General features: G+C 41.0%; 1 protein-coding gene across 6 annotated transcripts in view; it reads left to right on the forward strand.

Annotated features, from left to right (window-relative positions):
* The window catches only part of LOC140065799 (lysine-specific demethylase 4B-like), a 37,085-nt gene that overhangs the window by 13,355 nt on the left and 10,945 nt on the right, over positions 1–12,785 (forward strand). For 5 of the 6 annotated variants that reach the window (XM_072113381.1, XM_072113371.1, XM_072113369.1 and 2 more), the window contains exons 4-14: positions 558–672; positions 4,197–4,390; positions 5,001–5,050; positions 7,302–7,405; positions 7,490–7,627; positions 7,709–7,899; positions 8,153–8,271; positions 10,304–10,587; positions 10,680–10,800; positions 11,917–12,095; positions 12,581–12,767. In XM_072113381.1, the coding sequence (XP_071969482.1) occupies positions 558–672; positions 4,197–4,390; positions 5,001–5,050; positions 7,302–7,405; positions 7,490–7,627; positions 7,709–7,899; positions 8,153–8,271; positions 10,304–10,587; positions 10,680–10,800; positions 11,917–12,095; positions 12,581–12,767 (1,682 nt within the window). The remainder of the gene's footprint in view (positions 1–557; positions 673–4,196; positions 4,391–5,000; positions 5,051–7,301; positions 7,406–7,489; positions 7,628–7,708; positions 7,900–8,152; positions 8,272–10,303; positions 10,588–10,679; positions 10,801–11,916; positions 12,096–12,580; positions 12,768–12,785) is intronic. The other variant, XM_072113375.1, reaches the window with a different exon arrangement.

Here is a 12,785-nt window from a genome sequence, read left to right on the forward strand (position 1 = left end):
ATGTAAGTGAAAGAATATGATAGAAAGAATATAAAGTAACCTACCATGGGGAATCTACTTTCTGAGATATTCTCCATGCTAGATTCACCGTCCGGGTAGAAGCTGCATCCTTCAAAAATAAAGTTTAATGCTTGAGTATGCAAATTAATTTCTGAGGCCAAGCCCCAAGTATATACTACTGACCCTCTTGTGTCCTCTCCGGCCTGTCTCGGACATCATTTGAGCATTGCGCAAGCGCAGTCGCTTGCTGCCGGCAACGCTTCTGTTGCTGGGGAGCACTGCGCATGGACTTGTATAACCATATACTGCTTTTCCTGCAAATAATGTTGGATTGTCTGCTGCTACATAAGATTTCATTAAAGCACATCTACCACCAGGATGAAGTACTGTATGCAAATAAGCCTGAGGGGCTTATGCCACTTATAGAGCCTGGAGCCCATCAGACTCATTTGCATGCAGTCCTTTATCCTGGTGGTAGATGCCCTTTAACTTAAGTTGTGGTGGATCTTATTTTCAGATTTTCAATAATTGTAATCTTTTTTTTACTTCTCCCCTAGGTACTGTACTCCGCGCCATCAAGACTTTGATGATTTAGAGCGCAAATACTGGAAGAATTTAACCTTTATGTCACCAATATATGGAGCAGATATTAGTGGTTCCCTCTATGACAGCGTGAGACACCTTTTTCTTCCTTAAAACTCTTTGTATATCTGTGTTTATAAATGTGATAGTCTCCTTCCAGTCTTCTTAACCCCTTCCCGACTTGCACCGTACTAGTACGGCGCAAGGCAGGTCCCGGTGCATGGAGAGTGCTTGCGGGTCGAGCCCTCTCCATAGCCGGTAAGTCATTGCTGCATGTTGCCAGCGTTTACCCGAGGATCGCCGCCGGCAATGTGTTTACCCAAGGCTTTCTCGTGTTAACCCATTCATTACAATGTGCTGACAGGATGAATGAGGAGGAAAATCCCCATACACTGCCATAACCCCCCTTCCCTAGAACTGATATAAATATTAATAAACAGTAAAATTCATTAACACATTGGGTATCGCCGCGTCCGTAAATGCCTGATCTATAAAAATATAATAATGTTTTTTCACGTAATGGAAAATAGCCCCCAAAGTTGAAAATGGCACTTTCTTGCCATTTTGAAAAATATAAAAGGTGATCAAAAGGTTGCACAGTCCTAAAAATTATAGCAATGGCAATGGCATCAAAAGTCGCAAAAAATGACACCACCCACAGCTCCGTAGTATGAAAAAGTTATTGGCGCCAGAAGATGGCAAAATAAAAAATAAAAATTTGTACAGGAGGTTTTAATTTTTGTAAATGTATGAAAACATTATAAAACCTATACAAATTTGGTATCCCTATGATTGCACCGACCCAAAGAATAAAGTAGACATGTCATTTGAGGCGCACAGTGAAAGCCGTAAAATCCAAGCCCACAAGAAAATGTTGCAAATGAGGTTTTCACCATTTTCACTGCATTTGGAATTTTTTTCCTGCTTCCCAGTACACAGCATGCAAGGGGTAGGAAGAAAAAAAGGAAAACAACAGAGGACGGCGCCTCAGGTGATATCGTCAGATAACCGGCAGACGTAGTGAATTGATCAGGGGTGCTCACCTTGGCTGTTCTTGGTATCAAAGCATATAGATAGAGGGTAGGTCCACATCCAAAATGTGATGGTCCCAAAGTCTACACCAGGGGTCTCAAACTCAATTTACCTGGGGGCCGCTTGAGGTAGATTCTGGGTAAGGCTGGGTCGCATCAAGTTTTCCACACAAAATGCACTTACAAAATAGCATTATTCAGATTCAAATGTCATGGCGTCTCCCAGCGCAAGGAAAGCCCCGAGCTGGGAGACATGTTTTTTCTCTATGAACGCGTCCTGTGCACCGAGGGGTCCCAAGCTCCTACCGCACTGAGCCCAGGACACTCCATCCCCTCACTCCCCCCCGGTACTTGCCTCCCATCGAAGAAGATGAAGTCGCCGCTCTGACCTGCACCAAGTGCGTTCAGAGCGGCGACTTCATCTTCTTCAAGTACCGGAGGGAAGGGGATTAACCGGTTACGGGCCCTTTCCTGTTTTTTCATGTCCATTTTTCACTCCCCACCTTCAAAAATCTATAACTTTTTTATTTTTACACGTAAAGAGCTGTGTGACGGCTTGTTTTCTGCGTAACAAATTGCACTTCACAGTGATGGTATTTAATATTCCATGCCATGTACTTGGAAGCGGGAAAAAAATTCCAAATGCAATGAAAATGGTGAAAAAACGCATTTGCGCCATTTTCTTGTGGGCTTGGATATTACGTCTTTCACCAAGCGCCCCAAATGACATGTCTACTTTATTCTTTGGGTCGGTGCGATTAAGGGGATACCAAATTTGTATAGGTTTTATAATGTTTTTTACAAAAATTAAACCCTCCTGTACAAAACTTATTTTTTTGATTTTGCCAAATTCTGGCGCTAATAATTTTTTCATACTTTAGTGTACGGAGCTGTGGGTGGTGTATTTTTTTGCGAAATTTGATAATATTTTCAATGATATCATTTTTAGGACTGTACGACCTTTTGTACTGATCACTTTTTATAGATTTTTTATATTTTTCAAAATGGCGCTATTTTCCGTTACGGGGTTAAAAGCAGTGAAAAACCGTTATCATATTTTGATCGGGCATTTACGGACGCGTCGATACCTAATGTGTTTATGATTTTTACTGTTTATTTATATTTATGTCAGTTCTAGGGAAAGGGGGGTGATTTGAAATTTTAGGTTTTTTTATTATAATTTTTTTTTTTTAAACTTTTTTGTATTTTTATTTATACTATTTTTCAGACTCCCTAGGGTACTTTAACCCTAGGTTGTCTGATCGATCCTATCATATACTGCCATACTGCAGTATGGCAGTATATGGGGATTTTCCTCCTCATTCATTACAATGTGCTATCAGCACATTGTAATGAAGGGGTTAAAACGAAATAGCCTCGGGTCTTCCGAAGACCCGAGGCTATGGAGACGGATTGCCGCCCCCCGATGACGTCACGGGGAGCGGCGATCCCAGGTAAGATGGCGGCGCCCATGCGCCGCTATCTTTTTGAGGCTGCTGGCAGCTTTGCCGGCAGCTATCGCTGTGCAAACACCCGCGATCGGTGCTAGCACCGATCGCGGGTGTTACCGGTAAGCCTTTGCTACAATATGCAGCAAAGACTTAGCGGCTATGGAGAGGGCTCAGCCCGTGAGCCCTCTCCATGCAGCGTGACCCGACCGCCGCCGTGAATACACGGCGGGCGGTGCTTTTCCAGGTGGGGGCCGCAAAATATTGTCCCGCGGGCCGCAGTTGGCCCGCGGGCCGCGAGTTTGAGACCCCTGGTCTACACTGATTGTGTCTTTTAGAGTTAGGTATAGTGGTAGAGTAAGCAACTGTGCTGAGCAGCTCTCACAACTCCAAAGACCGGACTCCCAGGGGCCGGTAGTATCAAAGTATACAATAGCACGAGAAAAAGCAGAGTACACGTGGAGCGCTTACAGTGCCAATACCCAGAAATCGATCCAAAATACCAATGAAGCTATATTCCTTTAGTACAGGAATATGGAACAATAGGAGTGAGGGCCCTGCTCACAAGAGCTTACATTTTATGAGGATTAAGGACGTGACACAAGAGGAATACAAGAGGAGCTTGTATAATGGTCCAGACATTATTTTCTTTTCTTTATGTGTATGTAACAGGTAAGATACAGTTAGGGGTCTAGAATTAAGGAGATAAATCTGTGGTTGTCTTTTATACTATTGACCTATTCTTAAGATAGGTCAAGAGTAGTAAATATGTGAAGGGCACCACCACCTACCAATTTTCTGATTTATAGCTGTCTCCAGTGACAAAAGAGAACAGAGCCTGGAAAGCAGCCCTTCTCTCAGTAGTGGCCACTTATTATGCTACTACTGGTGCCAGAAGTAGCTAGCATAGGGTTTCACTGATGTGATATTGTATAAAAATGAAGTCCTAGCACAGAACACCCCTGAATGTGGAAGGTAATGGTAAAAAAATATCAGATTTTAAAGGTCCTTTACAGACAATAACCGCAAGTGAATACGATGATAGCTTTGCATCATTTCCCTTTTTTTTTCATTTTAACCTTCCTATGTGTAGCAACACATCTTTGTGTTAAGATTTGTCCTTCTATATTGGCAGGATATCAATCTGTGGAACATTGCAGGTTTGAAAACTCTTCTAGACATTGTGAAACATGAGAGTGGAACTATCATAGAAGGTGTTAATACACCATATCTCTACTTTGGCATGTGGAAGACAACATTCGCTTGGCATACGGAAGATATGGATCTCTACAGCATTAACTATCTGCACTTTGGAGAGCCAAAGTCTTGGTAAAATACATTCACTACATGATGGCACAAATAATATGTATCTGTTTTCTGATTAACCCCATATCTGTATAACATTGAAAGATGCTCTACTGGAAGAAAAATGCACCTTGCATCAGAACCATTTTTGCTTGTTGCAAATGTAATTGTGAAAACTAAATGTAAAAGGATGATATTTCACAGGATAGGAATCTGTTTGGGAATTGTGTGTGCCTTTCTGATTTTGTATTCTGATACCTCATAGGAAAAACTAAATTCTTGCCACATAAAGGGCAAATCTTTAGATTGGTGACAATGTACCTTTTTGACTTGAAGAGAAACTGTCTTATTGTATATGCTTCCCACTGTACTGGTAGCATGTTATAAAGCACGAGGCATAAGTTGACTTTACATGGTGCCATATCTGCAAGCAACATGCTATATACCTGTAGTAGCTGGGCAGTTTTTGCATATTGTACTAACTGCAAGCGACACGTTATAGAGTTGGAGGAGGCAAACAGATTGTATACAACATCCTAACTTTTTAATCTAAAGAAAACAGCTTTGTCATCCTATTTCTCATGCTATTACATGAACTGTATCTATTTTAATTTTTTCTTTTCCTATTTTATAGGTATGCAATCCCCCCTGAACATGGAAAAAGGTTAGAAAGGTTGGCAAAAGGTAAATGAGATCAGTTCTTTTACTCTCAAACTTATGGAAACCTGGGCAGATGCACAGAGATCAAGGCTGTCCATTAAACACCATATCCTAAATTGGAGGGCTAGTATAGTAGTTTTATTCTTGAAAGATGCTAAATGGTTTAACCTAAGCATGATGAACTTGTCAGTAATGCCTGTCCTTGTGTGAAATAAAGCTGCAACTTGCAACCTGCATCTCTCCTGCATCTGTGAAACTGCCAGAACGCCAGAATTTTGGACTTGTAGGTCCTGTTTTTAGTATGTGACTTAAGGGTGATGCCACACATGGCGTTTTTAACTCATTTTTGGTCCGTTTTTAAGCAGTCTGTTAAAAAAGCATGCATTTTTGACAGGTTTTACCAATTATCTGAATTAAAACTGGTCAAAAACGGATGCGTTTTTAAAAAACATTGGTCACAGCCTCCCAGTATATAGCCAGCCATCACATGCCCCCAGGATATATCTAGTAGCCTCCCGCCCCCTAGCGTATAGCCAGTAGCCTCCCGCCCCCTAGCGTATAGCCAGTAGCCTCCCGCCCCCTAGCGTATAGCCAGTAGCCTCCCGCCCCCTAGCGTATAGCCAGTAGCCTCCCGCCCCCTAGCGTATAGCCAGTAGCCTCCCGCCCCCTAGCGTATAGCCAGTAGCCTCCCGCCCCCTAGCGTATAGCCAGTAGCCTCCCGCCCCCTAGCGTATAGCCAGTAGCCTCCCGCCCCCTAGCGTATAGCCAGTAGCCTCCCGCCCCCTAGCGTATAGCCAGTAGCCTCCCGCCCCCTAGCGTATAGCCAGTAGCCTCCCGCCCCCTAGCGTATAGCCAGTAGCCTCCCGCCCCCTAGCGTATAGCCAGTAGCCTCCCGCCCCCTAGCATATATAGCCAGTAGCCTCCCGCCCCCTAGCTTATACCCAGTAGCCTCCCGCCCCCTAGCTTATACCCAGAAGCCTCCCGCCTCCTAGCTTATACCCAGAAGCCTCCTAGCTTATACCCAGAAGCCTCCTAGCTTATACCCAGAAGCCTCCTAGCTTATACCCAGAAGCCTCCTAGCTTATACCCAGAAGCCTCCTAGCTTATACCCAGAAGCCTCCTAGCTTATACCCAGAAGCCTCCTAGCTTATACCCAGAAGCCTCCTAGCTTATACCCAGAAGCCTCCTAGCTTATACCCAGAAGCCTCCCGCCCCCTAGCTTATACCCAGTAGCCTCCCGCACCCTAGCTTATACCCAGTAGCCTCCCGCACCCTAGCTTATACCCAGTAGCCTCACGCCCCCTAGCATATATACCCAGAAGCCTCCCGCCCCCTAGCATATATACCCAGAAGCCTCCCTCCCACCCCCTAGCATATATAGCCAGTAGCCTCCCGCCCCCTAGCATATATAGCCAGTAGCCTCCCGCCCCCTAGCATATATAGCCAGTAGCCTCCCGCCCCCTAGCATATGTAGCCCCCTGCCCAGCCTAAATAAACTCTTTACTCACTTTTCTGACGCCCTCTGCAGGTCCTCTTCTGTCTTCAGCACCGTCTTCCGCTCCCCACCTGATCCCGTTGCACACACCGCGATTTCAGCTGCTTGCTGACATCCTAGTGTGTGCCGATGGAGCTGCACACACTATGATGTCTGCATGCGGCTGATTTCATGGTGTGCGCGATCGTAACGTGCGGGGACCGGAAGATGGAGCCGAGCTGAAGGCAAAAGAGGACCTGTGGGGGGTGTCGGAAAGGTGAGTAGAGAATTTTCTTTTTTTATTCATGGACTCGAGTATAAGCCAAGTTCAGGTTTTTCAGCAGATTTTTTTTTTTTTGTGAGGGGAAACTCGGCTTATACTCAAGTGTATATATAGTAAGTTATTGTTTTCCCTCCTGGTTTGATACTTTGAAAAAAAATGGTTTAGGATGAATAAAGGGCACATTTATAGCAAAATATTATTTTATACACAAAATCAATTTAGGAGCTTTAATTTTTACAGTGTTGTCTGTGCTGCATATCAGTGCAGAAGAAACTCTCTTCATTTATTAATATTCCATTCCTGGCAGTGTGGACAGTCCGTAACACAGTACTTTTCTAGTTCTGTGATCACAGAAAATGTGTTTTTAGCCATTTAGGTGTCAACTAATCTGCAGCATATTGCAGGTTTGTGTAAGGAAAATCTCCTTAATTTCAATAAAAAATATTAAAAATTGAGAAGCTAGAATTATTGTTTTGTTTGGCCCCAATTTACAGATTTTTTTTTTTTTTTCTTTACAGGGTTTTTTCCAGGAAGTTCTCAAGGTTGTGATGCTTTTTTGAGGCATAAAATGACTCTTATTTCTCCATCCATTTTAAAGAAGTATGGGATTCCTTTTGATCGGGTTAGTTGTGTGAACACAGTGGTAGAAAACCATTTTTGTCCCAATAAGAATGCAGCTTGTTCAATGTCCTCTCTTGTTACATAGATCACACAAGAAGCTGGAGAATTTATGATAACTTTTCCATATGGGTACCATGCAGGATTTAATCATGGCTTCAACTGTGCCGAGTCCACCAACTTTGCAACGTTGCGCTGGATTGATTATGGAAAAATGGCGACACAGGTTTGCCTTGTATTTTCTCAGGGTTTAGTATGTATGGTAATTCTTCCACTACATCTCATCTTTTAATTTTCCTCTTCACAGTGCACATGTCGAAAAGACATGGTAAAGATCTCTATGGATGTATTTGTGAAATTTCTTCAACCGGGCCGTTATGAAATGTGGAAGCAGGGGAAGGATATTACTGTTCTTGACCATTTGAAACCAACAGAGGTTTCTAGTCCTGAGCTGGAAGCTTGGTTAGAGAGAAAAGCTCAAGGAAAAGTCGGCCGCAGGTGATTTTGTATTAGAAATCATAAGTTAGTTTATTTCCAAAGTTACTAGAAATTAAATTTTTGTATACATTTCTGTTGCAACAATCTCTCGTCTTCTCTCTCTTGGAGTTAACATACATGCCCCTGTTTACAAATGCTTGTTTGGTATTGTGTTTTTATGAATCGATGCAACAGTACATTTTGTTTATCAAAAGATATGCAAATATATTAAAACAGAAGTAAAAAAGGAAAATGTAATAAAATTGCTTTCCAGGAAGTACAAAAAACGTAGCCAACCACGAAGACAGAAAGTATATGGGCCTGATGCTCTCCTGGATGGTAAAATGGAAGATGGAAAGGACTGTGAGGACGGCAGCAATATGTGTTCTGAAGGTTTGTACCCAGAATTTTTTTTTTTTGCTTTTTTGTGTAAGTGATTTTCAAATGTCTATGAAATATTACAAAGACAGCTCACAGACCCATTATAAATGCAATGGAATTACTAAAGAACAACTGTTAATTATAAAAAAAAATTACTCTAATTAGCTATCTGCAGGTGTTTAGCTGCTAGCAGAGGATTTACTTTGTCCACCTAGGCTTATCTCCATTTGTCATACATTTTGGTAACAGTGGGAAACCGTATAGGACGAAAGGAAGCTTATTGGGAAGGGCAGTAATAGGGTAGTGTAAGGTGCAAGTGCTTTAGGTTGGCCAATAACAAACATCCTGATTCATATGAAAACCCTCAGTGCCCTTAGCTAATGTCACAACCAGGAAGTGCCGGCCATGATATGATATTATAAGAAGAGCTGATGGATATACAAGGCTGTATATAACGTTAGGAAGAAGCTAGCAGCATGATATATGTATTGTTGAAATTGTTGTCAAAGGCTGACTCCAGCTGTGCTAAAACTAATTTTTGTCAGTAACTTTACAGTTATGCTTTAACATGCCATATATACTCGAGTATAAGCCGAATTTTGCAGCTCAAAAAATGTGCTGAAACAGTCAGGCTTATACTGAAGTCAAGTCAAAACTCACCTTACCGGCGCCCCCCCCCCTCCCCCAGGTCTCATCTTCTTCCGTTGGCAGCGGCAAGGCCTTGCGCATTGGCCGAGCAGCTATGACGTCAGCCGGCGCTGATATAATGGGGCTGGCCACTTACCACAGGGGGCTGGGAGGCTGTGACCAATGCATACCCGAGTTAATATGTTTTCCCTGGTTTTGGTGCTAAAATTAGGTGCCTCGGCTTATACTCGGGTCGGCTTATACTCGAGTATATGTATACGGTAAGCTAAATTTTTCTGCACAATGTTTGCTGAAAAAGACCCACTTGGTTTATACTTGAGTATAGATAAAAAAAAGACTTGGTACTTTCCTCTGGCACTCCCCACAGCTAATTTTTTTTCTCTCCCCGACCTGAGTAGCTGCACTGGTTGATGTGTTCTGCTCAATTACTATAACGTGAAATTACATTATGAAGGGGGCTCTACTGTGGGCATTTTACTAATGAGGGGCTTGCTGCTGGACATTGTATAATTGCTGCTGCTGGACTTTTTCTTTTTTTAAAGAGTAGCATCTTCATTTTCCACCCTAGTCTTACATACAAGTCAATCTGTGGTTCGTTTGTGAATAAAACTGTTCCTTATATTACAGTCAATAAAACGGATTCTTCATGTTATACCTAATTTACCAACTGGGTTTGTAATTATTTAGATCTGCGGTGTCAATATGCCAAATTTTTTTTATTGACATACCTTCATCATGTGTTCAGGTAAATTTCCATCAGTATATGGTAGAAGTGACTTCTCTCCTATTGGAACAAATAATCTGCCATGATAAAATCCAGCATTGTCCTATCCTGGTTTTAAATAGATTTCTAGGATCCTCTTCGTTTTAGATGTATGGTGGATCCTGCAAATTTGGAACTTAAATCTAATTAAGAGCACATGAGTGACATTGGTCCATATCCACAAATCACAACATAATTTAAAACAATTCAGAAGAATATCAATTAAAGAATACCAATAAAACACACTACAACAATACATATCACAAATAAGCTCTTTCCGAAGGTCCATATAATTCATCACCACATAAATACCACGCTTAATATATGTAAGAGGTATATTCACAGAATATGCTAGTGCATCACATGTAAGGGCTAATAGTTACCATTGTATGTCCCAAATGAAAATGCTGAAGGAAATCCAGAGATACTTACTCATAGAGCCAGGCATTGTGACTGTGGTTATCTTCTTATTATTAGTTATCCATGGCCTTCTTTCTTCTAAAATAAACTTTTACAATTGTGCTAGCGATCCTGAAGGGCTCTGGGGGTGTTACCAGAGCCCCGTTGGGAGGCACTTTATTAAATAGCCAACAAAAATGTTGATTTCTCTTTTTTGTTTTTTTCTATTTATAGACATTTTGAAAAATCCAATGGCAACATTTCCTTGTTTTTTGAAACCCAAAAAATGTGGGAGGAAGCCCAAAAATTCAAACTCTTCTTTAGACTTGTCGGGAGAGGGTGAATTTAAGCCCCAACGTCTAGTTCCTAAACTCTTTGTTGTCCCTGAGTCAAAGAAGATCATATTTGAGAAGACAAGGATGTCCTACCAAGAAGCATTTGAACACTTTGCCACAGAATTGGACAGAAAAGAAGTTGAGCATTCCATTGGAATTCCTAAAAAAGTGGGAGTACCTAAGGTGCAATACCATCACATGTGCTTATTATTACTTGTCTGATAACATGCACCACATGAATGTTCTTTTCCTTTTTCATATTCCTTCAACATCAGGCCCTCTTTCCAGAAATGAAAATTAAGAAGAGCAGACGTCATCCATTGGGTAGACCGCCAACCCGCTCTCCTTTATCTGTAGTCAAGCAAGATGTGTCCAGTGATGATGGTAATACTTCTGGTCAGCAATCTCATAGAAAGCAATTGTCCTTTTGTATTACATTTTTTTTTTTTGTTTATCACAAAATGTTTCCAAAACAATCTGTCACATACCAAAGAATAAGCCATGTGCTGTTCTACTAGTCGAATTTCTCCATCTCAAGTGTCACATCATCTGTAATGAATTGCCAAAGGGTTTATGGTTTTCAAGCTACATAAGATTGGTGTGTTCATTTTTCATTGCTTTACTAGATCTTCTTACATGGTTTGGGACAAAGTTATTAATTCTTTAGACTAGGTGTTTTTTTTTTTTTTTTGTTTTGTTTTTTTTTTTTTTTTACTATGAGTGACATTAATTAATCTGTTGTTCATGTAAAAGTGTGTAGTACAGTGAAGCAGATTTTAATACTTTTAAAGGGGTTATCCCACAAAAACGGGCATCCCCAATGCACAAAATTCAAGCCATGTATAGAGTTGTGCAATGTTGTTTTGTCCCAAAGACGTTAAACAGAATGGCAATTTACCTGGATGACAACACATCCATTTATGCACTCCAGTGCATAAACTTCAGTTTTACCCCTTAAGGACTTGGCCTTTTTTTGTTTTTGTTTTTCCATTTTTCAATCCACACCTTTTCCATTTAAAGAGCTGTGTGATGGCTTATTTTCTGCATCACAAATTGTACTTTGTAGTGGCTGTATTTAATATTCCACGTCGTGCACTGGGAAGCGGGAAAACCTTTTTTCTTTTGGCCGCTATTTTACTTTACAGGCAGTCCCCGGGTTACGTACAAGATAGGGTCCGTAGGTTTGTTCTTAAGTTGAATTTGTATGTAACCATTTTTTAAAAACATTTTTTTCGACCCTCTTAGCATGCTTTAAGCTTTGCAATTCAGTATATTTACAATTTGCATAAATCTGTAAAAGCTTGCCATTTACATAATTTTTTTCATTTGTAATTTTTTTTTTATTATAGAATTTTATTGACATTTTTAAATATACAAACAAAACCTATCGCAAAATCTCATTTGACTTGTCATGAAGGAAAAAACACGAAGTGCAAAACAAACCATGAAAATGCTGTGTGTGAACATATTGTTATACATATAACCATACCGATTCCCAAAAATCCTTTGCAGATTCCATCCCATTCTCTGCTGAAGATGAATCTGGTGATTCTGAAACACTCCCTAAACTCCTGTCACACTTGTGGAAGAACAAGCCACCAAACTTTTTCGCTGAAAGAAAATACAATGCCATAGCTGCCCTGGTAGAGCCATATTGTGCGGTGTGTTCCCTATTTCATCCTTGCCAACAGGTATTAAGACATTCTATTCCACTAAGTTATTTTCATTATTAGGCTCAGTCACCACCTGAGTTTGAACCTGAGCTATTAACTTCGGTCACTACAATAATAATGATAACGGAAGACCAATGGATCCATTAAAATATCCATTTAAGTCATTGGACTTTTTAATGGCTTCCGTAAGTGTCTGTCTGCACCACTTCCGTTAGTCTTCCTTTATTTCAGACTGAAAAAAAATGTTTTGCAGTTTCCATCCCATTCTCCTCTTGGCAGAAGCTTAACAGAAGTAATGCAAGCCAACAACGGAAATATCAAGTGAAATCAGTCTTTCATTGTTATAATTTTTGTGATGGAAATTAATAGCGGAAGTTTGAACACAGGTGTGAACTAGGCCATACTTGTGTCTTCCCACTTAGCATCCTGTCTCCTATGAAATGTGTTGTGAATTCTCAAAATGCTTGTAATGGAATTTCTAAATATTCATAAACTTTTCACAGGATATTTCTCAGCTGTCTGAATCAGCCAGTCCTAAACAAGGACAGAAAACAAAGCCCATTATACCAGAGATGTGTTTTACACCCAGTGAAAGTAATGTGGATCCTCTACCAGTGAGCACATACATTGGAGAAGATGGCACAAGCCCCCTTCTGTCCTGTGTGAAATGTTGTGTTCAAGTCCATGCCAGTGAGTATGTCTTGAGTA

This window comes from Engystomops pustulosus, chromosome 1, assembly GCF_040894005.1.
Source record: "Engystomops pustulosus chromosome 1, aEngPut4.maternal, whole genome shotgun sequence".
Taxonomy (NCBI): domain Eukaryota; kingdom Metazoa; phylum Chordata; class Amphibia; order Anura; family Leptodactylidae; genus Engystomops; species Engystomops pustulosus.